Below are 25,754 nucleotides of genomic sequence, written 5' to 3' on the forward strand. Positions count from 1 at the left end.
CTCTTAAAAATCTTGAGTTTCCTGCAGTCTTTATGAACTACAGCTTTACTTGCACAATTTAAACAAATGGAAAACTGAAGCCAATTTTCTGAGTCTTTTATTATAAATAAGTTCAAAATTCAAGAAAAAGTCCTGTGCTCTTGTATTTGATTTGAAAACGATTTCTACATCATTACAACACACACAAAAAGCTGGAAATGTAGTCAGAATAAGTACTCAATCTCCTTTATTTCCTATTTGAAGTCTCTTGCTAGAGATAAAAATATTACGTTTGTAGACGCCTCATTAGAACATACTATACACAAAAAACAAACCTCTTTATATTGTTTACTTAAAATTTATTGAGTGTCCTGTGCTCTTACAAATGTAACATTCTTGTGTACAACATTCACCAAAGAGGCACAACCCTTACTTTGAGGTGGCACAGTTACACAGGGTTTTTTCCTGTGAATAATTTCTTTTATTCTAAGGAAATTTAACTACAAGCTATTTTTCTGTAGAAAGTTGCTTGAAATTCTATCCCTAAGATACAATTTAATTTCTCTATCTCAAAACGGCCGTAGGCAAACTGACAGCACAGGACTGCTGCGTTTGCCTTTTTACCTTCAGTTGCAAGCAGAGTGATGTCACAGTGGAAGTTCTGCAAACAAAGGTGTTGAAAATATATTCTTTTCAGGAGCGAACCTGGCCTGGCCCAGAATCTGCGGCTGCACCGTGTTACGAAGTCATCAGTCAGGAGCTGCTTTGCCGGGAGTTTCCTGGCGGGCGGGCGTCAGCCGCTCCTTTGAAACCCCTTTGGGGACACAGACCAGCTGAGGCGGGGGGGGGGGGCACGGCTTTGGGGAGTAGGCTTCGGGTGTCCGGGCTGGTTCGGACGCCTCTAGGACACACTTTTACAGCCGTCTTCACACGGGCACGATCACGCTTAGGCTTCAGGGTCCCCTCCTCCCTCCTCTGCACCCTGTTGCAGCGCTGGCACCTGGACGGGTCAGAAATGGACAGGAGGCCACGCGTGGCAAAGTCCCCGAGCTCTAGGCAAGTTTCTTGACCTAGACTTTCTTACCCACGGCTGGATGTCACTACGGGGACCACAAACAAAAGGCCGAGGCTGGAGCAGAGGGTGGGAGGGGTGGTTAGGGCAGCGAGCACGCATGGAGGTTCCCCATCTGCTTCAGAATTCCCTGGGGGCCCAAGGCGCTTATTGAACTGCGGAGGCTGGGGCCCTGGGTCTAGCCTCGGAATCCGGAGCGAAGCTGAGGCATCCGTCTGCCCGAAAACAGGCTTCAGGGGCCATCCCTGGGATCCGCCTGCACAGCCGGGGAGCAGGGCCCGCGCCCCACGTCAGTCCGCTTTCCTCTCCTAGATTCCGTTTCTTGCCTTCACTCGCCTTTTCTCATTGGCACTTAATGTCAATCATGCTGTATTTCACAGTGTCTGGGAAGTTTTCTACTTTTTGATTCAAAATTAGGTTTAGAAACTTTGTTTCCAGACAGGAGGTGAGGGCACAGAGGAGATGGACAAGCAGCCTCTGGAGCGCTGGAACTTTCAAATGTTTGTGACAGAAAGTGGGGCTTGGGAGGCAAATAATAAACAACTCTGTATAGACACTTCCCTCCTTGTCATCACTAAAATGACATCGTTTCCAGAGCAGTCATTCTGGATTCCCACGGTTTTGTCTGTGCTTCTTTCATCCCAAACAAAAGAAGTACACTTCCCAGGGCCCCCTCAAGGCTGCCAGCAGGTTCAGTCTTACCATCCTTTTGGGCCCAAATAAATGGGAATGAATTCATTGACTTACATGGCCATTTTGATATGAAAGAAGTTATTGTTTCCTAAGTATTTCAAATCAAAAATTTTTACTGGGCTATCAGAACTAGAACTTAACATTCTTTCTCTAGTAACGTGTTCCTATTTGCTGGTGGGTACTGGGGTAGTGGCCAGGTTGTTTTGAGGCGTTCATCTGCCTACATGCACACAAACTTCTAGAAAAACCCTGTTTGTGGTATGTTTTTTTTAAATGCAAATTTTAATAGGTGAAAAAAGCAGATCAATGATTGCCTCGGGGTAGAGGTTGGAGGGGTGCAGGAGGGATTCCCAAGGGGCAGATTATTTGGTGGTGATGCATAGTTCACTATTGTGACTGTGGTGACAGTGTCAAGAGTGTGTACTTAGGTCAAACTACCAGGTTGTACAGTTCAGATATGTAAAGCTTACTGTATGTCACTTACACCTCAAGAAAGCTTTTCAAATAAGCTTGAAATGACTTAAAATGTTTCTAGCAACTACATTCTCCAAAGAAAGAAATGAATGAGGAAAGTTGAGGGGAGCTGGTGCCTAAGATAAAGGCAGTTTTAGCATTATTCTCTCTTTAACAGTATTAAATTGTCACCCTATTAACTAAAAGTAAAAAGGAACAGGTGCAACTCAAATAAGATTATGTGTTTTTTGAAAACTCAATATTCCCCTCTGCAGTTGCCTTAATTTATGCTATGTAGAAAGAAATCATGATAGAAAATAAATTTGCAGAAAATAGACATTCTTGTTTTATGTTTTTTCCTACCCCTCTGGAGATACTGAGGAAATTAATAATATGCAATTATGGGGTGATTTTTAATCCATGAACATTTAATAATGTTCCACAGGAGGCTAAATGCAGTGGTTCCAATATTGATCGATCACTCTGCAACTGTGCATAATTACTGCGTATGTTAGAAACTCTCACTGGCACAGTGCATCTCTGCCCCTCACTAAGTTAGGACCAGAAGAAAGGAGAAAACCAACCAATTCAGATAGGTGTTTGGAAAGCAAAAGGATGCCTTCGACTCCCAGGTGACTGACACCTGTAAGCTGCCTTCATCATGGGGCTTCATTTGCTTAAGATGCTGGGCGTTCTGGTTCATCACAGCCATTTTTAAAGAATCCGTTCTTCTTTAGATCATATTTTGGAATAATTAAAGCCAACCCTTTCTTAAACAATTTGCCATTTTCTCTAACAGCAAAGGCTGCAACAAGGCCTTAAAATTCAGTCACAAATGTATGTTCTTACAATTATGTATTAAAGTTAAACAAAGACAGGTATAACAGAAAGATGCATACAATGTACAGTTTAAATGTAGCAATTTTACAGAGAAAGTTAAATTAAAACTTACAGGATCTAATTTTAGTTTGATAAGCAGTATTCTAAATGACTGGGAAGCCTTCTGAAATAAACACCAAAAGAAATCCAAAACAAAACACTTTAATCTTAGCTCATGACAATTTTTCCATCTTTCCCCCAAAAGAACATTTCTAGAGCACAAAATAGATTCATAATTGTTTAATTAGATACATGTTATATATCCTGAACATAATGGCTCCCATAGAAATAAAGAAATATTTTGTACACAAACGTTTTATTTTCTGTGCCACATTCATAATATACCAACTTGAGCCAAGTGCAAACATTTTTACACCCTCTGGTGTGTAAGGAGCTCTGCTCCCACTAACACTTCATTGTCTAGGATGACAGAGAACAAGATTAGACAAGATGGATAATTAAAATCCACAGGGTAATAACGAAAATGTACATTAGATTATGATTATAAACACTTCTCCAGCCATAGCTGTAACCAGAACTAAGCAAAAAAAGTTTTATCAGTTTCCTCTTTAAGCCTGCCCCCCAGTGCTCCTTAGGGCAGGATCTAATGACGGATGAGTGGAGTCGCTGAAAGGCATGGGCCAGGATTATGAAGAGCAACGGTTTGGAAAATTGACAACTTGGCATCTCTCATATTGAAAAATCCCTCGGTTTATCTTACCCAGAAAATACATTTGGTAGTTTTTTTGTCACATATAATGGATATTATCTGTTACATATAATTGATATGTAATATTAAAAGGTATCTCAAATGAGGTTTATTTTTACAGTTGCCTGGAAAGTATGGGGTAAAGTAACCCATAAAAATAACCACTTAAAAAAAACAATGAAAGAACAGCAAAATCTGAGGGTAAATTGTACCCTGGTGGCAGCATACAGAAGCTAAATAATTAGTGCCTATCTATGCCGGTGTATGCCACATCCACAGGACCAACGTCCCTTCTTACTGCTTTCCTTATGACCAGCTCAGAGATGAAGGAGCTTCTGAATAAATCATGGGGCAGGGATAAGCTATATCAACTCCTCTTCTATCCTAAATTGTTTTAGGGAGAAACAAGTAAGAAAAGTACCCCTGAAATGAAGACATGTAAAATTAGATCAGGTTTTATCAAGAGTGATCTAATATTTATTCTATCCTTTTGCTGTTTAGTCTCAAAAGCCCCAAAATTTTGCAGATGAAAAATTCCCAATAGAGTAAGTCTCACAATTCTATAACCACCCTACCAATCAGAAATAAAATAAAATGGGAGCTGAAAACCATTACATTATGAATATTTGAGGGGGAGATTTGTGAATCTGGCATTAGAGGAGTATTCTCTAAAATTTAATTGATCACTTGAATTGGAAATCTAATCAAGAAGTGTGAATTTCAAGAGATTCTAAATCTGGGATATTATAAAATGTGATTTTAATTCATTTGGCATTCTTTCATTCTCATCTTAAAATCCTAATTAGAGTTTCAGGTTAGCTCTAACCAACATTCACTCATCTGATTTGTGGCTTGAACTCATCTAGTAAAGGTCCTCTCTACTAGTTATTCGCTTCCTCAATTACAACCCAAATGGTAGTTGCTTCCCTGATGGGTCCTGGGTCCTCTCCCAGCTGCCTGACTGATACCAGATCCATTGGTAACTGATGCCTCACCTTATGACTTATCTACTTGGAACACTGTATCTTTAGACTGTTCAGGGAAGTGCTAGTAACTACAGACCAGAACCACTCTAGATGGTATTTAAAGCTTTACCAGTTGGTAGAGAACAGACTTTTATGAGGAAGTTAATAGAATTCCAATTAAAATTATAGGCATGTATCTCAAGATGCAGATAAAGTGGAGTCAAGATGAATGAGCAGAAAAGTAGATAACAAGGGGAAAATTTTACTACCACGGGGCAAGCCACCTATAGATTAAAGTGAGACTTGAAAGGCATTGAGAAACCTAGGGAAGGTGTTGCTTAAATGGAACACTTAGATCTGGCAACGGAATTTACCTGAAAATGGAGTTTCATTCTAAACCAATGCATACTGCACACAACACATAGGGCCCCAGGTCAAAGGAGGGATGTTTTAGGATAACTGAGATTTTGCTCCACCTGGTAGAAACTTCAGAGTTTGCCTTATGCTCTCATACGCAGTTTAGATTTGATAGTGGATTAGCCGTTATTAGGAAAGCTTTGCTGAGAAATAACACTAAAATCAACACCTCCTAACAAAATGTAAAATGTCAGCAACCTTGTTATCAGAGTTTAAAATAACACTTAAAGTCTCATGGTTAAGAACCTAGAATAAAATCCTAACTAAGAATAAAATATATGTCATTTTATAATTAATCTCTTGAGAGATTTTTTAAAAACATACAAGCATTTATATAGTCATCTGCGTGCAGAAACTCAGAATTACTGATGCAAGTTTCCTACAAAAGCCTCTGTTATATTGGAGGAAAAAAATCCTGAAGTATGCAAAACACATTTCTGCCCCTTCTTTTTGCTGGAATGTATAAACTCCTTAGCTTAAGTTTTGTATCTCTGCCAACCGCAAGGAAAATGCTTAATATATGGTCATGTATCATACAGAGTCACTTGATGAAAATGTAAAATATGATATTGCATAGAACTCATTTAAACAATACAAATAAGCTACTAGCGTTCTTGCTTCTGTTCCCAGTGGGATTTCCACTGGTGCCAATGGGCTGGGCATAGATAGTAATGTGGATTACATTGTGCTTCATTCAAAAACAGTTACGTTTACAGTACTCCTAAGCCCACCCAGAAATCCCACCTGCTTTTTTTTCCTTCCAAGGTTTCAACATTGATGCCAAGTGTTCAAATCAAACAGATACCACCAAATAACAGGGCACACTGTGAGGTTAGGTAGAAGAGGGATGGTTTATTATCTGGACGCAGGACAGGGGCCGGACAAGCAATGCGAACACGGAAATCTGCCTGGCACACCGTTTCCTTCTTGCCCTTCGGACATACGATATAGTCACCAACATACCAAAGTAAAGCACATGTTGTTTACTTTTTTAAATCCACTTAAGTTAGACTCATAATCGTTCTGATCCCGGAAAGTGAATCATGCCATGATTCAAAAGATCTGTCCTTCACATAAACCTATGAGAACACATTAAAAAAATGATTTATTGTACATCTTTGCATTTCTTAAGGCATGAACAATGGCGTACAGATGGGACAGGGGCTGAGAAGCAGCACGTCTTCACTGACAAGGCCGGCACGAGTGTACACACCAAACACGCGCTCCAGGTCCCAGCCGGCTCCCGGAGCTCCGACGACGAGGGGACGGTGCTGTCAGGGAACAGGGCCAAACGCGTGGTTCACGTCACACTGCTTTCAACTCTCCAGATCGGCTTGAAGCACCAGTGACAGTTCGTTTTTCTCTATAAACTTGTCAGACTCTGGATTTTACATTCTGCTCCTTTAATTCTTCTTTCCAAGGAGGGTATGGATGCTTTTCTTTTTTTTAAGGAACATGGTTGCAGCAAAACAGAAAGGATCCCAAAGTGGCTAGGGGCCTCGTCTAATGCACTTCTGAAAGCCCATCATAACGATGAATAGAAAAGCAAACGGCCGGCGGCCAGTCAACCAGAAACCACGCGGAGCTCTAAGAAACAGGGTTGTGCATAGTTAGTAACTCATCCAGAGCGTGCTGTGCCGGCTGGCTCCACACTCCCAGGTTACCAAAGAACAGGGCTGTCTACTTTGCTAAACCCGGGGTCCTTTCGCAGCTCCCAGTAGGTGTCGTTGGAAACCCAGGCTTCTCTTTGATTGGCATCGAGCACTTTTCTATGAAAACAGAAAAATCAACGTTAGACACAAATCACACCAACGTGACCTGATCGTTGGACCCTCTCCTGCAGACAAGACGTATAAGCAGTCCTTGGTGAGCCAGTTAGTGTCCTACCTGCTTAGTGATGATGGCTATTTTTGACCAGAAATGAACTCATTTTTGTTGTTAAACATCTGAAATGGAGGTGGGTAGGATCCTGAAGAGAGGGGCCGAGGACAGGGAACAATCCCCTCCAGGCAGAGCTAGAAAGTGAAGTGCCCCAAACAAACCATGTACTACAAATACTGTAAGAGCTGCAGGCCCAGACCCACAAGGATAGTCTCTGCCTCCCTCGTGGGGAAAGTATGCAGCCCCGGCAGCTCCGAGTCTCTGCGGGGCCCTTGTGGACATCTCAAGGGCAAGGCTGCACTCTTCCCCTGGGCAGTCATGAGACCCCCACTATAAGGGATATGAGGTTATTCTGAGCTGATCTGTCCTGGCTCCCAAGGGCAACAGATGGGCTTGGAAACTACAGTTTAATCTGTGTGATGGATACATAATCCTACAAATAATCCTATAATAATCACCCACGATCATGTCACAGAGGGAACAAATCTGAGCAGACACAAGCCCCGTGTGCCAGAAATAAAATTAAAGACTAATGCAGCCAGGATGGCCTTGGGGGCAGAGGGCTCCCATCTCGCCTCTGAGCGAGGGAGTGGGAACATGTTTCCACCATTTCAAAGGGTGGAGCTGAAGGACAGAGAGCCCTCTGGGCAAGACCCTCACTCCCTTTTGCTGCTCATGAAAAGAAAAGAGCTGTCGAGAAAAAATTACTTTTATGCTTACAAAAGCTTTTCACAAGTGCAAAATCTGATTCAGTGTTTTCACTGCCAAAACCACTTACTGAAATCGGTTTAATTTTTCCACCTTTCCATTCCCGGGACACTAAACTATCCCTCATTTTCTTTTTAGATGGAGTTCCTCATTGCTTGCGGCAACCATTCGACAACCTGATCTTATTACAGGAATGAATTGACTTACTTAAAAAATTTTGGTATATGTTCAAGGTTGTTTTCTTCCATGTACCGCCTTCGAGATCTCTGGAGTTCCTCTACCCTTTGCTTCTCTGCTGCTGCCGCTTCCAGATTTCCTTCTTCCAAAAACCTAAGCAGAAAGCAGTTAATCTTTTAATATATCATCCTCTTTTCTGATTAAAAAAAAAAAAAAATCTCATTTGCATAAAATTACATTCTGGTTCCTGTGAACAGTAACACTCGGACAGCACCCCTTCGCCCTGCTCCCGGCACACTCCCTGCCTGCCATCAGTGGGCACACTTTCTGTGTGTGTGAACTGAACTGCTGCACGGGGCAGCACGCCGGCAGGAGTGAAAGGGGGGTGGTTTGCCCTTGAAGACTTTTCTGTGCTGTCTAGGGTTCTACAGCTTGAGATCTTCAGGGCGACTGAAGAGTCTGGGTTAGAACAGCACAGAGTGGAGTCCTAGGTGGTGCTCCTTTTCCATAGGATCAAAAAGCATTTGCCGAAGGCCACAGAATGGCAGATGGTAACTGGCGGGTCTCCACCTACTTTTAGAACAGATTGAGAGGGAAGGAGTTTTCTCCTGTTTTATGGGAGAGAGTAAAACTGGTGAAGAAAAGAAAAGGTAACAGATGGGCAAAATTACAAAAAGCTACAGAAAGGAAATGCATCGTAAAATGAAATTCAGAAAGGAAATAGAAAACAGAATTGAGAACGAAAAAGCAGCCCCAATGATGATTTGCAAATATTTAAATTTCAAAATGAGAGCAAAGAAGAGAGATACAGTATTATACACACTGTACAGGAGGCTTACTGATAATGTGAAGGTCAAACAGTGAGACTGCGTGTTCTAGAGAGAGGGGGGAATATAAGGGAGCTGAAGAGCAGAACATTCAATACTGGGAACATTTTGGCAAAAGGCAGATAAAGCCACAAATACACTGGAAACAGAAAATGATCTCGGATGGAATTTGTATGGCATATAAAGGCTTTGGAGAAAGTAAAATCAGTTCTGTAGGAATGGGCACCCTGAGTACAGCACTATGTAAGAATAATAAAAATTACAAATCAGGAGGAATTAAAGGTACTGTACTTTAGGTACATCTCAAACCCTGTGGGATCCAAAGCACGTTGGGTGAACCCCAGACTTTGACTAAAAGCATTTCTAGGTGTCCCTGTAACTCAGTATCTCATTCCCCAGTTTAAAAGATACTCTACGCTCCAGAGTAATAGAAGTAAAAAGGTACAAATGCTGGGCGCGGAGTGATTATGTATTTAGTGGAGGGAAGACTCATGAATTTGCAGACTTTTGGTAACTTTGGGGGTGAGAGGGGAAACTTTTTGTTAAAAATCATCTGTGTTATCTTCTGTGGGAAACTTTGTTGAGCTAATCTTCTGTTCTGATCATCCTATGAACGCTGTTTTACCCAGGGTAGAAAACGCCACTATTTCTGAGTAAATAAGGGAGTGAGTGAATGATTCAATAAATAAATAAATGACTGTGGTGAAAGTAAGTCTTGATGACACATGTAGTGATGTGCTATAATCTGGTGTCCATTTTATTTATTTTTAAAATGTGTTTTTATTGATTTAGAGAGAGAGGAAGGGATGGGGAGAGAGAGATAGAAACATCAACATGGATCGGCTGCCTCTTGCTGGGGCTCAAGCCCCAAACCTGGGCACATGCCCTGACCAGGAATCAAACTGGTGACCTTCTGGTGCATGGGTCCACACCTCAACCAATTTACCATACTGTTTGGGCTCTAGTGTCCATTTTAAATACCACTGCTATGCTCACCTTTGATCTGGCCGGAACCGGGCGTCTGTCGGTGGGAGGAGATCTTTTAGGACAGGATCTAACTCATTGAGCTCAATAGCAAACCTTGTGAAGCCATAGTAGAGCTCATAGTTGGTTGGCAAGGAACCTGGAATGAGGCCAACAAACCATCATGAGAGGCAAAGAGGTTTAAGACACTTGCAGAAGCTGACTTGACTTAACCCTGGTGTTTAATACCCAGACTACTAGCAAATTTGTCGTCATAAACATTAGATGATACTTTTTTTCCAAGTGACTTAAATTGGTTTATTTTGCTGGATGGGAAATTTTATGTTGATGATCAGAACTGACAGATGCATATATTTAATAAAATCCAGCCTTTAAAATTAAACATATAGTAGTCTTCACTGGCTAAACTACACCATAATTTTTCTCTCAAATATTCAGTTAGGTAACTAAATGCCAGGATGATTAGCTATGAACATTAAGGTTTCACCAGAAGCACTTTACATCCTTTTAGAAAAGAGAAAGATGCAGATCGAAATTAATATTTATTGACCCCTTTTAACTAAACTCAAAGACAGAATCTTTATATGCTTTGCTCTTTGATGGATTCCAAGCTCTCAGAGCAAAGCCTGACGCACAGTCAGTTCTCAATAAATAACTGCAGAATGAACTAACCACTCCACTAGCAGGAAATTTACATACACGCTGGGGTTGCTTAAGAAACTAACAACTATTTTAAAGTGAGGGCTTAACTGACAACATTTCAATGAACATAAATGTCACATGGAGACTTGTTCCATTTATACTTGATATTCAGTTATATGCTAGTGTATCAAAAGAGCTTCCTTGATGTGTTTTATTAAATGTCAACATACTGCAGCTTTTTGTTGCTCAAGTAAAAAGGACCACTTATTCTAGTAAGTTATTAAATTTGTGGATTATAGATGTTTATAGGCTTTCCTTTGTTTTATTAAAACAGAATAAATAACATGAGTAAGGATTCGAGTTTGTGTATTTCAATTAACTAAGCTCTATAATAAATATACCTAGCTTAAAATGTAGGCATTAAAATGCAGGCATTTAGAGTGATTTTACATGGAGCCCACTTGTCAGATTTGGCCTAAATTTTATAACTCATTAACAAACACTGGGACTCATATAATTTACATATTAAGTACAAATATAACTACAATTGCCTTAGCATCTAGGTTTTTAACCTCATTATTAAAGAAAATACAAGGTGGACTACATGGGATGATCTCACATTCCCTCCCTCTGTCACTTCACTCAGGGTGGCCTCCTGAGGCAGGACACTTCTGCAGGTCTCACCTGGTCTCCAGATGCACTTTGCAGAAGGGGCCACGCCACAGTAGAGCCCTTCATGCCATTTCCCAAACAGCCGGTGCACCACCTTCCCCTCCTGATCCATCACAACCCCCTGGACTTCATTCACATTGGAATTCCAATAATTCACCTGGAAAAACCAAACCCCAATGAAAACACTGGATCCCCTTAATAAAACCAATCCCTGTAATTCCCATATGGAAGATTTTAACCTTGAAGTTTCTCATTCAAATCATTTCTAGAATTCTATCTCAGGATGCTTTGTATGGAAGGGTGGCTTTCTTAACTTTAAAGAAAGGGATGCTCTCTACTACATGAAATTGCATGGTCCTATGATACAGAAAAGGCCCAGTTTCTATCTCAACTGAATATTAACATTAATAATTTCTTCCTCAGATCCTCCTGTCTTGAATTTTCCTTTTGCTCATGGATTTGAATGATTTTCAGTTGGCAATGCTATGGAAGTAGTTTTGTGAAATATTTTTTGCAGTCTCTGTACATGGCTAAATTTTATCATGAGCACCCTGCTCTGGCTTCTTCCAGCCATGCTCCTCCCTAAAGGGTGCGAAGTCTGTGGGAATTTACCCATCCAGATTCCATGGCTCCACTTAGATCAGGACTCAAGTATGCAGGGCCCTATAGTTCCTGTCCACACAGCTCTAAGCTTATCCACAGTCTTCACAAGCCTTTGCTTTGGATTCATCCACAGAAAGGCAGACGACCCACCAGTGTGTGACTCTTTTGGCCTGAGCTGGCTGTTTGAGGGGGTGGGGAGAGAGCTTGGATGTGGGGCTGCATCTTCTACATGCATGTGAGGCCCCTGCAGTGTGGGGCAGAGCTGCAAGTGGCAAGTAGGTGGGGGAGGCCTGGGCCAGGACTGGCTCTCCTGTACTGCCGGTCTGCAGCTCGAGCTCCAAAGTGTCCAACCTGGCCTTGCCTGCAGCTCGAGCTCCAAAGTGTCCAACCTGGCCTTGCCTGCAGCTCGAGCTCCAAAGTGTCCAACCTGGCCTTGCCTGCAGCTCGAGCTCCAAAGTGTCCAACCTGGCCTTGCCTGCAGCTCGAGCTCCAAAGTGTCCAACCTGGCCTTGCCTGCAGCTCGAGCTCCAAAGTGTCCAACCTGGCCTTGCCTGCAGCTCGAGCTCCAAAGTGTCCAACCTGGCCTTGCCTGCAGCTCGAGCTCCAAAGTGTCCAACCTGGCCTTGCCAGCTTTGTTATAAAAGGTATATATTTGTCAGGGTAAAAATATAGAACATATTTTATCTGACAGGTTGTAGGCTTGATTTACATATTTCAAATATTTACACAGATGGCAGAGGGGCTTCCATTTGGACTCTTGCCGTGAGTTCTGCATGTATCAGGGGCAGACCTAAATCAAAGTTTCCCACAGCCTACCAAACTAAATGTATACATTTACTGTCATCACTCAGTCAGAGCAAAGAGCGATCCTGGCTCTTCAGTTCTGAACCACCTAATGGATCTATTTAAAAAAGAAAAGAAAACCATTTTGAACTAAAATAAATATATTCAATTACAACAAACATGACTGGAAGAGAAAATTTTGAGTATTAAGGCTCCAATTATGTTACCTGTTTCTACGGTATTAGAATGAGATCAGGACTAGAAGAGATAAGAGGGTGGGTGGAGTTTCTGGACCATGAATTCTGCAGCACCCTAAACAAACACGGTGGGCACCCTGTGTTCCACTTGCGAGCAGAGACTAGGGAAAATGGTGTTCTGTAGGCACTTCTATCCCAGACATCTTTTCTTGTTAATAAAAGTAATGATTTTCTTGAATTTATGTGGATTATAACAGTGGCAGAGTTGGGTAAGCTTATAGTAACTGGAAGCTGCCACCTATATGCATCCTCAGAAACAGACAACTGCATTATAACTAGGTCCCGAAAATAGATGACTTGAATATGCTATAATCAGGCAAGAATAGAAATAGGAATAGAAACCAGAAGACTTGCTATAGGCAAAAACAGAAATAGAAACTAGAAGACTTGCTTGGTACAGGGAGGAAGTGTTTTCTGAAATTTTACTTAATGAATGATGGGCTGCTAAAAAGGAAATCCTTTGAGAAGGATTCTTTTTTTCTTTTTTGAGATGGTGCTATTTCGAACCGCCACACACTCAGAAGCCTGCATGCCTTGAGTAACGCCATCAGCTGGTTTGCTTTCCTGCCTGCAATGCTCTTATGCGTCAATGATACAAGAGAGACTATTTAAGGCTGTTTAAGGTAATTGTTTTATTTCTTCCTTAGAGGAAGCAAGTTGTGTTACTATTATTTTTTACTGTTGTAAGATATTATTTACCTTGACAAATGTGAGTTTGCAAATGCAAACACTGCTTTTGGTATTTCTAATGGTTACTTCTCCATAATGCTCTATCCATCTCCTGCCACTGAGAATGTTGTGTATGCACGTGGTGACTTTATTCCACACGTAGCAATCTCCATACCTAGTAAAGAATACAACATTGATTTAAGACAATGAAAGTCACACATGTATATTACTGTTTCTACTAATGAGACTATTCTTTGGCCAAAGCTTCCTTTTCCCTCATTTTCTTCTCATTTCTTTGTTGAAAGTTCCTATGTGTTCAAGGACATTTATGACATGATTCACTCATTTAAGGAACAAGTCAGTGCTTTTCATGGGCCAGGAGCTAAAACTACAAAGTTGAATAGGGCCTGTTTCTTGCTCTCCTGGGGCCAACAGTATGATAGGGACAGATGGACATGTCAACAAATACTTACAAGGAGATACGATGAGGAAGCAACGTGAGAACACAGGGGGAGTCCTTAGTCCTTAGATCTGCCTGCAATGTGGGGTGAGTGTGAAGAAAGACTTGCTAGAGGAGTCTGGGGAAAAGCATCAGAAGCCAAGAGCGCCGCACACCCAGGGACCGGGGAGTGCTGTGCAACAGGTGAGCGGGTGTGGGGGGCAGAGCAAGGAAGCCCCCAGACATGGCAATGAGTCTGGATTTACCCTGCAGGCGACGGGCCACTGAGGGGTTCCAGCAAACAGAGGGGCAGACAGGGCATGCATTTAAGAAAGATTACTCTGAGGACACTGTTTCCTCTTCTGAGTTAACACCAAAGCTGCGAATGATTCTTTGGGAAAAGGCTTATGTGCGTAACTAAGACGGCACATATGTAATGCAAACTCCAGGGAGTAAGGATGCAGATTTTCTGCCAAGGAACGAGGTGGCATAGCTTCAGATCACATTTGCATGCTATGCATATTTTCAAATAAAATGTTAACTTCAAAATAAAAAATGCTTCTAAAAATTATGAATTGGTATGATGCAGGAGCTATATACCACTGGGGAAATTCTTTCTTTCTCATGAGTTTATAGAAACAAAACTAACGAAGCCTTTGGCTTCAACGAAAACTTCACTTAATTTGAAAAGATTTAAAGGTTCTATTCTTTAGAAATCAGCCATAAAAGGGTTCTATCACTCTTCCTTAATAAAATAACTTAGAAATTAAAAATAGTCCCTGGATCGAAGACTGACTCAAAGTGAAACCATAAATTGTACGGAAAAAGAATTGGTCAAAAAGAGGCTCTTTCTATAAAATTCAAACTAACACGGCGACGGGGACAGGTGGGCGCCTGGTGCTGACGGGTGAATGGGGGATGCGGAGAGATAAGTGGGAAGCTTAATGCATATGCTAAAGTTCTCACTTGCTTTTGTGGGAGAACATTCTCAAAACTTTGGTCAAGTTAACAGATGTTTTGGCCATACAGGAAAATAGACCCTTGGTACCTTCTAGGGTTTCAAATACCCATTTCTGATTTTGAAAAGCAGTGAAGTGACCAAAAGGACAAAAGGAGAAACCTACTTTGGAAGCATGACATTCAGTGTTCCCACAGGCAGGATTTCCATCGACTTCCCCCAGAACTTGTTTTTCCATCTGATATCTAAATGACACAGGCAGAGGACAAGAAATATATACTCCAGGTCTAACGATTTATTCCATAAAAACTAACTTTTGTATTACACTCTACATTTTACAAAGAACTTCTGTAATTACAATTGATTCTATATTGCTGATTTAACATGACAAGTGCCGGAGGATGGCCCAAAGTGAAAAGATGAACTGTAAACCAAAAAAATTTACTATCTATATTTCTCCATAATACATGTTTCATATTTGTTTTCAGCTAATAAAACTGGGGAAAGCCTGGAATAATATGTGTGTGAATGTGTCAGTCTACACATACACATACAGGGGTGGGCAAAAGTAGGTTTACAGTCATGAGGAAATGAGTTTATTTTTGTATTATTAGTTATTAATTGTATCATTTTTTGTATTATTTTCTTATTATTATTTTTGAATCTACTTATGATTTATCTTTTAGGTAATGATGACTGGTAATTTAACCTACTTTTGCCCACCCCTGTATATTTTACTATACTTTAATGTCTAGATAAATGTTGTTATAAGTTTTAACTAGATAGTGGAAATAGTTTATATATATATATATATATATATATATATATATATATATATATATATACACACACACACACACACACACACATATATATAAATGAGGTTATAGCAAAATTAATTGCAGTATGGATTTACATATACATTTATTTGAAGAGTTATATGATTTGGGAGAAAAGTACAAAAATAAAACCCCTAAATACAGATAGGTAAGATTATGAGAAAGTGAGATTAACTTAATGAATATGTTCCTACACTGATTAAGGTACCACCCAGGGCCCAGCACTTTATCTCAGGTGATAACTTTGTTTGACTGTGGAAACTCAGGTTTACCTGTGCATCCATAATAACCACTTGGTCCCATTTTGATGAAATAGTGGGGCTTAGTGCTGCCTCCACCAAATTTCTGACTCTTTGTTATGACCAAGAAATTATATATTTTCTTATTTGCAATAAAGTGCAGTTACAGTGCTCTATCATTCTGTGTGTTTTCAGGCTGAGACAAGTGTATATGAGAAGCAAATGAAGCACCCTTCCAAACATAAAGGAACTGTTTATACTTAATATTATATATTCTTTCTAAAGGGATTTTGAAACACTTTATTTTAGGCAAGTTTGTGACATTCTGACTGAACAATAGGCACTGATTTAAACAGACTTCAATTCAAACCCTTCAATGACTTAACCAGAAATCACTGCAATATTTATATATTTAATAGACTGTTACCACTGGTGATGTGCCATAGAGCCTTCCTTCAGGATCAAGATATATTTGCACACCCTCAGGAAGCAAGAAGACAGCAGATGAAATCTCCATGTTATAGATACAGACAATGTGACACAATGAGGTAAAATGATAGCCCTGAGCTGGCACAGTCAGCTTGGGGCTTTGCTGTTCCACAGGGCTTGCTTCCTAAACAATCTCATCTCCTAGATAACATACATGGTTTAGTATTTAAACCAGAAAATCTAATTTCTCAAACGGAACTCTGCACCAATTAGAAACATTCTCCAAGTTCCAAAGGTAGAAATGTAAACTGAGCTCTAATTTTGGAAACTAGAAATTGTTTTAAAGGATATTCAATTTGATTTTTAAGTTGTAATTGAAAAACAAACCTTGCCAAAACACAAAATTCTTGGATTCACAGTGACAGGCAGAAATGGGTGGATGATGGCTAACCTGGTAATTAAAAACAAAACAGAAAGCAATGAGATCAGTGTTAAAACTTCAATAAACAATAACTTTTCTACAACATATACTGGCTACTGCCAAATAAAAACTACTCAGCTCATCCATCTCTGTTAGTGAGTTATTCTCAAAATGTACAAGTAAATTACTGAATCTTTAACTTTTAAGACTTCCTGTTTAAACACAGAGAACATATATATATATTTACAGGGGGCAATTATATAGATAAACTAAGTGAGTTGTCTGTTAACTGGTATAACTCACCCCAAACAAAGGTTCACAAAATATTTTCATCATCAGACTGCCTAGCTACCTACACAGAAACGTCCCTGAGTGCAGTGGGACTTACCTGCTCTGAGAAAAAGCGGAATCCCTTGTCCTCTCTAATGCATTCATAAGTCTCCCCAAGGACAGGGTTGAATGGCTTACTTCCTGCTCTGAAATAGGTGGAGCAATATCCTGAAACTGCAAATGCAGCAATAAGAACCTGTTAAAACATTTAAGAAAGGAAAATAATATAGGAGAGACTACTTCCAGGTCTGTTTCTCCCTGTACTTCTAGATTTTACACACACCCCCAACCCTGGTCAGTGGGTGCTGGCTGGATGGCATTTGCATTTTCTATTATTTGCGCAGACTCTTCACACACTCATGGGGGGAAAAAGGTAAGTGAAAATGAGGTTAATCTCCTCTCATGGGAAGCAGCAGGCAATTGAGGCCATGTATTTTTCATTCATCTCTCCACCCAATTTCCTGAGTATCACAAGTTCAAAGTTTCTGAAGCCCAGTTTATAGGTTATGCAGTTTGCACAGTTTTCGCACCATGTGCACAAGGGTTGTAGCTGTTGCTCCTTTTCTGAGGGCAAGTCAAGTTTTCAACAGTCACGTGGAGTAGAGGCCAGGGCAAAGCACAAACAGGACCTAAGTCTTGTTCTCAGGCCTAAGTTCCCAAACAAATGGGCTTTCTTGGCATTCAGGAAAAGTTAATAAAGCAAGGCTAGGCATGCCTTCCACCTGCATGAAGAGTGATACCTTTACATCAGAATTCAGAAACACTCTCAACCAAGCATAAGTCACAAAGTGTGTATCTTCTAGCAGAATTTATGCAAATGGACCAATTCCTCTCTTACCCATGCAAGTGACAAGGTTATGCAAAAACCAAGTGTGCCATCATAATGAATTATGCCTTAGCCCAGGCCCAGGGCTGAGAAAGCCAGTGGAGCGCCGCTCTCTTATTTCTTACCATGCGCTCATAGGGGTCGTCGGTTTCTGAAGCCTTGTCCAGAAGCTCGCTGTATTCCATTTCCTCGCACAGGTGCTGCAGAGTGTTGAGCGGCTCGTTTAGCTCCACAGGCATAGACACCTTAGACAGGTCTTTGCCAATGTTGTTCCTCAAGATATTCCACAGGTTAATGTTACTGGTGTCAGGACAGGGAGCTGGCAGGCACGTTCGACGCCCATTTCGGAAGGCCCCTCCTGTAAGCTCCCCATTCAAGACTGAAAGCAGGTGAAAGATGAGAATCAGAATGAAAGACACTTTGCTTTTCTGATTTCTAAAACCCAGGAGGGAAATAACCCTTTCAAATAATTCCGATTATGACACTCCCTCAAGAATGAATGGAATTATGTCAATTCAAGGTTGCTAATAAATGCACAAAATATTAGTGTAAAGGTTTTCAAATAGGGTGTTAAATATACTAAAATATCCAAGAAAAAAGTCAAATTTTAAAAATTAAGTATGTTTAATCAGGACTCAAAATTTTGGCTTAAGCAGGAAATAAAACCTTTTCACAACCATTTATCTAACAGATCTTTTGAAGCATTTACCTCAGCAGATTATATAAGTATAAAATCTACAGAACATTCAGCTGTAAAAGGAATAATTAGTGTGGGAGGTCATGATTGTTCATTGAAACACCAGCACTGTAATTGGCATGCAGACATAGCCACCTGGCAACTCAAAGGATGCATACTTTGCCGAGAAATGTTGTCCGCAACACTGGTGTTGTCTTCAGATATATTATCACTCACATCGCTGATGTAAGACTCATCATCTGAAGCCTAAGGAAGAAAAGTACACAGAAAGGATCAGAATTCTTGCTCAGTACTGGAAGTTCAAAAGATCAAATGATTAAACACAAGATGTTGCTCAAATGAAAAGAAGTCAGAGTGGGAAATGCATTTGACATATGTGCAGTGAACACTTGAGGGTCTTCCATGAGCCAGAATATAGAACTGCTCAAAATAAGTAGCTCCCTGTCTTCGCTGGGGTGGGGGGCTGGGGAGGCTAGTACACAACCAGAAATATTTCAGTATAATGCAACAAGAAGGTACAAAAAAGGAGGCCCTGTGACTCCCCCTAGAGGGATCAGAGGGGGCTGCCCAAAGGAAACAGTATTTGAACCGGGTGCCAGAAAAGATGTTGGATGGGAGAGAAGCACAGGAAGAGCGAGAGTGTGCAGAAGAAAGGGCCATGAGAGAAAGATTTATTCTAGGAATACTAAGAAGCTGAGTGCTGGGGCAGAGGTCGGGGGGAACAGAAAGAGGGGCCACTGTAAAGGGCTTTTCATGTCAACATAAGGGTGCACGTATAATCTTGTAAGTTATTAAATGCAAAGGAGTGACAGAGTCATATTTAGTTTTAGGAAGATACTTGACAGCTTCCTCTAAGGAGGCCACATAATAAAATACTACATAGATCCGGAGAGAAATACCAATAGTTCAGGTTAAGATGGACACAACGAGGACCCCGAGACTGAGAGCCACGTCTGAAGTATAGAGAATAAAACTTGGAGATATTTGGGGGTGGAGGAGGAAGATTTAGGGGCAGGGAGAAATCAAGAATTATGCCAGTCTACATGAGAAAAACAAAAACATGAAACTAAAATGAAACCAAATTTTGCATTAGAAAAAATTTAAGGGGTGACATATGTATTCAGGGGGATTAGAAAACAGAGTACAGTAGGGTCAGCCATTCAGAGGAATAGGAAAAACCACTGCAGGCAAGAAAGCTATTGGCACTTACTTACTCTCTTTAAAATGGAAATAGTGTTGTATTTTTCCTGCACATAAAACCAAAATATTCTTATTGTAAAAAATTAGAAATTATACGATGGTAAACAGATTATATGAAAATCACCCATAATTCTATCACCTGCAGGAAACCACTTTTAACATTTGGTGGGTGTTAACCCCAATTTAAAAATGTCAATACAAACATATTTTCTTACAGACCCTGGGAAACTGAAGAACCTGTTACAAGGAGCACAGGCCCTACGGATATAAGGCAGCCCGGAGCCCAGATCAAGGACAGAACTTTTTTGTAGGGAGGCGGCATTCCGGGGCTAATCTTTGCAAGGGTAATGAAAGAAGGCAGCCCCTTGGAACTCACTAAATTTAGATTTTCTCCCACCCACTAACCCTATATGACATTTTGTTTGAAACGAAATGTGAGGGAGTAGTTTTCTTCCAGGGTGCCATCCCTGCTGCTCACTCCATATTGCTGGCAATATAAAAAACCGCTCATAAATGATTGAACCTTGTCTCTGCTTATTGGCTCAGTAGTGACAGACTTGATTTTGGGGTCCAGTTTCAAAATGGGTCACTTTTAGGCTTTAGTCCCATGTTGCCAAATTGCTCTCCTCAAAGACTGTATTTATTTGTTCTCACCATCAGTACATGAGAGCATCTGTCTCTCCACACCCACTTAAACAGTATACATGATCAACCTTCTTAGTATCCATCTACCTATCATACATAAACAATCACCTTTTAAAGTCTGAATTTAATTTTTTGTTAATTTTTCTTATATTTCACATATTTTTCAGTTTGTCATATAGATTGCATTTTTTATTAGTTTGCAATTTATCTTTTAACACTACTTGTGCCATTTTTTTTTGCCATGTAAAAGTTTTAAATTTGTATGTAATACAAACAGTCAGTCTTTGCCTCTAAGACTTCTGGATTTATTGCTGATATTTTAAAAATCAGAGTTGAGAAAAGCTCACATATTTAGGGAGAATAGAGTGACAGACAGATAACTGTTCAGTGATGGACAGAATACTCGCTCAGTGTGCAGAAGAGAAACTGCACACCAAGCAAGTACACAAAGGTAGCGAACTGGGAGTAAAGCTTTTTTTCTGATTCCTATTTCCCCACTGCAGCTGGCTTCAGCTCTGTTCCCACTGGCTGCAACACAGATGAAGGTTCAACCATCAGGCTCATGAAATTCACCTTCTTAAGCCTGATTTTTTTAAAAAGTAAATCAAACTCTTCCACGCGATTTCTCTGAAAAGAAGCTAACCACACACAATTGTGTTAGAGGAGACAAATGACTGGCCAAACCAAATTCACCATTGCATGCATGTTTATTGTTTGAACGTTTGTTAAGAAAACACTCATGTTTATCTTACAAAAAGCTAAACACAGTCTATTCCTCTTCCCCAAACTAATCTCCCCCAAATTAACAGATGATAGAAATGGTCCAATATCCACATCCATGTAGAATGTAAAATTCTCCAGTGACGGTGGCCCCTGAGTAAGACCTACGTTATCATATATGTGAGCAGTAGCTAAGGCTGACAGTCTGGTCCACTCATGTTATCCTGTCCATATATAACGTTAAGGCTTTGCAGTATTATAATAAAACAGTGAATATATACTCATTTTCTTCCCCATGGTCAAGAAGTCCTGGGGCCAAGTATTTCTCTAAGGGTTTAGGGATTCAAAAAAGTTCAGGAAATCTTTTTCTTCTAAATGTAACCAGGCATGTAGCATTGCAAAAGTAAGTTTAAAAGCAGAGGCAATGAGTGGATCAAAAAGAGCATTTTTTAAAAAAAAGAAGTCCCGCATTCATTAATTGATGTGCCTGCCTTGGTAGATATCAGATAGGGAGGATTTTTCTCTCAGTTATGGAAAATGTCAATGTAAGACAGCTAATGGTCAGGTGTTTCTCAGATTAATCACGTGTTGGGGTGCTCAAAACATTCCTTCCTTCCTCCAGTTAGCAAATATTTATTGAGTACCTGCTCTGGGCTTACTGGAACTGTCCTAGTGCTGGGGGCACATTTAGTGAGGAAGAGGCACAAGAAACAAGTGAAATATCTGAAACATACATTTTGTTAGACAGTGAAAAGCATTAAGAAAAAAAATAAAACAACGAGAGGGATATGAAAAGTCAGGAGAGAGGAAGAAAGGGTAGCTCTACCCTGTAGCTAGGGCAGCTGGACAGGCTTCTCTAAAGGTGACTTGTGGGTAAAGGGCTGAAACGAGTGAGGGATTTGAACACGCGGCTCTCTGGGAGGAGTGGTCCGGCCAGGCTGGAAGGCAAGTGCAGAGCCCAACTCCTTTGGCAGCTGCAGCGCAGAATCTGCAGCCGGATCTTCCCCGGCAGCTGCTGCCGGGATCCCCACATGCAAGTGAGCCAGCCAGGCGGGCTGGCCAAGCTGCTGCTGTGAAGCCTTGAGGAGCCTTCCGGGGGTCTCATCACGAGGGAACTCAGAGACCTGGCAGGTGGGCAGGTGGGGCGGACTCAGTAACAGTCTCAGCTCAAGGGGAGGGGCGACTCTGAGAACATCATGGTGTCTGTCACTTGGGCTCATCTCCTGGTCTAGACTCTTCAAATACGTAAGACTGAGTAAAGGAAAGACAGGAGTAAAGTAAAAACAGTTACTTTATGAAAACCTGTAAGATACCGGCACAGGGACAAGGTGGGGGTTCAGTTTTCCCCAGTGTGGTCTGCAGGGCATGGGGTGTCCAGCAGCCCTAGGAATCACTCGTTTGCCCTCTGGAGGGCTCCAGAAGAACAGAGGTTGCAGGAGGCTGCAGCTGAGAGCAGAGATCAGTGTATCTGGGTCTTCGTATGCTAGCTAAGGAGTTTAGATGGTTCCTGAGGACACTGGGGAATGGGAACATGATCAGATTTGCACTTTAGAAAGATTAATCAGGCTACCCAGTGAAGAACAGATTAGGGGGGGCAAGAAGGGAGGTGGGAAAACCAGTTATGGGATTGATAGGGTAACCGAAGTGGGGAGATGACAAAGGACTGAACTAGAGTAGGGGCAGGGCAGCTGCAGGAAAATGCATGGCTCTGAGAGTATCTGGGTGACAGAAGTTATAGAAACTGATGACTGAGTCAATGTGGGTGGCGGTGTAGTAGGCAGAGGAGTGAAGGAAAATACCCAGGTATTTGATGTGAACACCTGGGTAGGAGAGTACCTAGATGAGCAATATGAGGCGTATGGCTAGGTCTGTGTTTTTCCTTGGGGGGGGGGTGGTTTGTTGACTAACTGGTTTTCGACTAACTGGTTTTCGACATGCTGAATTAGAGGTTCTAGAGGTTCTGCAGAGCGCCCAGGCGGTGATGTCTCACAGGCATCTGGTTATATGGATCCGGGGCTGGCTCTTGCTCTTTCTTCAGACCTGCGTTCTCTTTGAGCTTTAGACTTGAATATCCAAATGCTCGCAAGGTAATGCCACTGAGAAATCTGATAAGCTCCCAATGTCTCAAAGTGGACATATCTCCATGGCCCTCTGCCCTCTACTCCCTTGTCCCTCCCTCTGCCATTAGGTTCACTCTTTCCCTGGGAGAAGCACCATCATCTTTTTTTTTTTTCTAAATAATTCTCACCTGAGGATATGTTTTTAATGATTTTTAGAGAGAGAGGGAGTGAGAGAGGGAAATATCGATGTGAGAGAGAAACATGGACTGGTTATCTCCCGGCCAGGGATCAAACCAGCAATCTAGGTATGTGCCCTGACTGGGAGTGAAACCCGAAACCTTTTGGTGCACGGGACAATGCTCCAACCAACTGAGTCACCCGGCCAGGGCAGCACCACCCTCTTGCTTGGACTGGTGCAATAGCCTGGCTCACGTCTTCATTTCTATTGCCTTTGTCTGGTGCAAGTGGCAACTGGACTCCCAGCTGGGTATGCCCAGAACTTGGAAATGGAAATAGGTCACTTTCTAAGACATAAGCTATAGTCATCAGATGATGGGTCAGAGCCCAGATAACAGAGTTTGACTGTAATCTGACTGAAATAGGATGAAGGATTGGTCAGCAATGGGAGCTCAGGAAAGAGTCAGAAAAGAAAATGCTGGTAGCAAGTCTCCAGCATGGTGGTCCCTAGGGGTGCAGAGACTGGCTCATAGACACAAATAACCCCACCCATGTGGCAGAGTATCCCCATAAAGGAGACGAAAGGCTGAAGTTATTATATCCTGGCCCTCCTGGCCTCGAGTTCACTCAACTCACTTCTGCTCCTGTTCTGTCCTTGCTCACCAAACAACCTCCTGACTACAATTAGGCTTCCCATGCAGATTTGCCTACAGGGAAAGACACACTAATCAGCAAGCATGATTATTTTGTCTGTCTGATAGCATCAATTATCATTATGAATAATTAAATGAATACTTCGGTTGTGAATGGGAGTCTGTGAATCTGTTAATACCCGACTAGGGATCTGAGAGGCAGGTGCATGGTTTGCTGTGCTAACAAATTTAGTGCCTGATACAAGAATTCTATTTACCTCTCCTCCATTAGAAAAGTGATATATATGTTCATTATTCCTTTCTCTTTTCTATGTATTTATGTTTCTAAAATCACTTGTAATTCCAAACATTCAAAAACAACTACTACTAGTCAGAATGTTTCCTTCCAATCTATTTTATTTTCTATGCATATAAAAATAACATTTAGCAACTATGTTGTTTCCTTTCCGTCAAAATTTAGTACAGATTTGCAATCTCAAATGATGAAATTCCTAATCAACTGTGTGGGACAACTTTCGGCTGCTTCTCCCATGGGGAAAAAAAAGAAGAAAAAAGCCTACTTGACTAAATTTCAGTAAAAGAATACATTTCTGCAACCTGACCAAATAAGAGGTTCCTTGTTTCCAAGACCTTGCCAAGACTCATGAGCAGGAAAAGCAATCCCCAGAGGTAACCTCCAAAACCTCTAATTACCCAACTAGGTATGCTACGCATTACCTTCTGAGTTCAAATTCATGTCTCTGGCAAATATATTTTTATATATATTATATAATATGCACACACACATACATGTACAAGCATGAATGATGTATTTCAAATTCTCTCATTCTTTCTACATTGATTAACTAGTCTCCTTCTATATAATACTCTGTTGTCAACTATTTGTTTACCCTAAATATGAATCATACAAGAAAATCAGAATAAATGCTTGATTCTTTCCTTTTATTTATCAAATTTAAGTCATAAGTTGATGTTCAGAAGTGTTAAGTGCTCAGTGAATGGGAACTAATGTAGGCTTTATATTTTTGGCTTTGTTATAATTTGGATATCTTACTAAAATGTTTTTTAAAAAGTTACATAGTCTTATTTTCTTTAACCCAAACTCACAGTCAGAAGCAGTTGGGGTTGACACATCAAGGAACCTTACCTCATTCTCTGACGAGCTTGCAGAGAGGAGCACCTCTTGGGCATCAAAGAACTCAGAGACAGACTCTGACATGGAGAGGCGGCTCTCATTTGCTACTTGCTGTGACAGAGGGAGACTGACATGGATTTGCTCACCAGCCTACAGAAGAGAGAAGCATATGGTGCAATCATTATTGGTGCAAAGAACAGCTATTTGTTCAAATTAGACCATGATGTGCTAGCCAGATTTCCAGAGAATTTCACACCATATGTTAAAAGAGTGATGACCACAAGTCATTTTTACTTGCAACTAGTAATGACTGCATAAATTTCCTTCCAATATGTCTAAAGAATCTAAAAGGCATAGTTGAAAGGTGCTGATACCATAACTTGGTTTTAAGTTTATGCTTAATTGATATTAAGTGGAATTTAACAAGTTGGGTTCCTATCAATACCCTGAGCTGATTGTGGAGATGAGTTCACTGTCATATATTTAGGTCTGCCCTTACTAGCTATATTCTAACTAGTATACTAAACCTCAAGAAGTATTTGTAGAAACCACTATAGATATTCTAAAAAAATAATCTACAAGACTAATTTTTAAGACAGAATATATAAAAGTCATT

At 40.9% G+C, this 25,754-nt stretch overlaps 1 protein-coding gene across 2 annotated transcripts in view; it reads right to left on the minus strand.

The window, feature by feature from the left end:
* Nucleotides 1-3,037: 3,037 nt before the first annotated feature.
* The window catches only part of OSBPL6 (oxysterol binding protein like 6), an 88,262-nt gene continuing 65,545 nt past the window's right edge, over nt 3,038-25,754 (minus strand). For both annotated transcript variants that reach the window (XM_016209837.2, XM_016209775.2), the window contains 11 exons: nt 25,151-25,288; nt 18,707-18,794; nt 17,977-18,230; nt 17,084-17,221; nt 16,662-16,725; nt 14,934-15,012; nt 13,401-13,545; nt 11,071-11,215; nt 9,757-9,883; nt 7,964-8,086; nt 3,038-6,936 (listed from right to left, as the gene is read on the minus strand). In XM_016209837.2, the coding sequence (XP_016065323.1) occupies nt 6,828-6,936; nt 7,964-8,086; nt 9,757-9,883; nt 11,071-11,215; nt 13,401-13,545; nt 14,934-15,012; nt 16,662-16,725; nt 17,084-17,221; nt 17,977-18,230; nt 18,707-18,794; nt 25,151-25,288 (1,410 nt within the window). In that variant the 3' untranslated portion in view covers nt 3,038-6,827. The remainder of the gene's footprint in view (nt 6,937-7,963; nt 8,087-9,756; nt 9,884-11,070; nt 11,216-13,400; nt 13,546-14,933; nt 15,013-16,661; nt 16,726-17,083; nt 17,222-17,976; nt 18,231-18,706; nt 18,795-25,150; nt 25,289-25,754) is intronic.

This window comes from Miniopterus natalensis, chromosome 8 (assembly GCF_054644295.1).
Source record: "Miniopterus natalensis isolate mMinNat1 chromosome 8, mMinNat1.hap1, whole genome shotgun sequence".
NCBI classification, from domain to species: Eukaryota; Metazoa; Chordata; class Mammalia; order Chiroptera; family Miniopteridae; genus Miniopterus; species Miniopterus natalensis.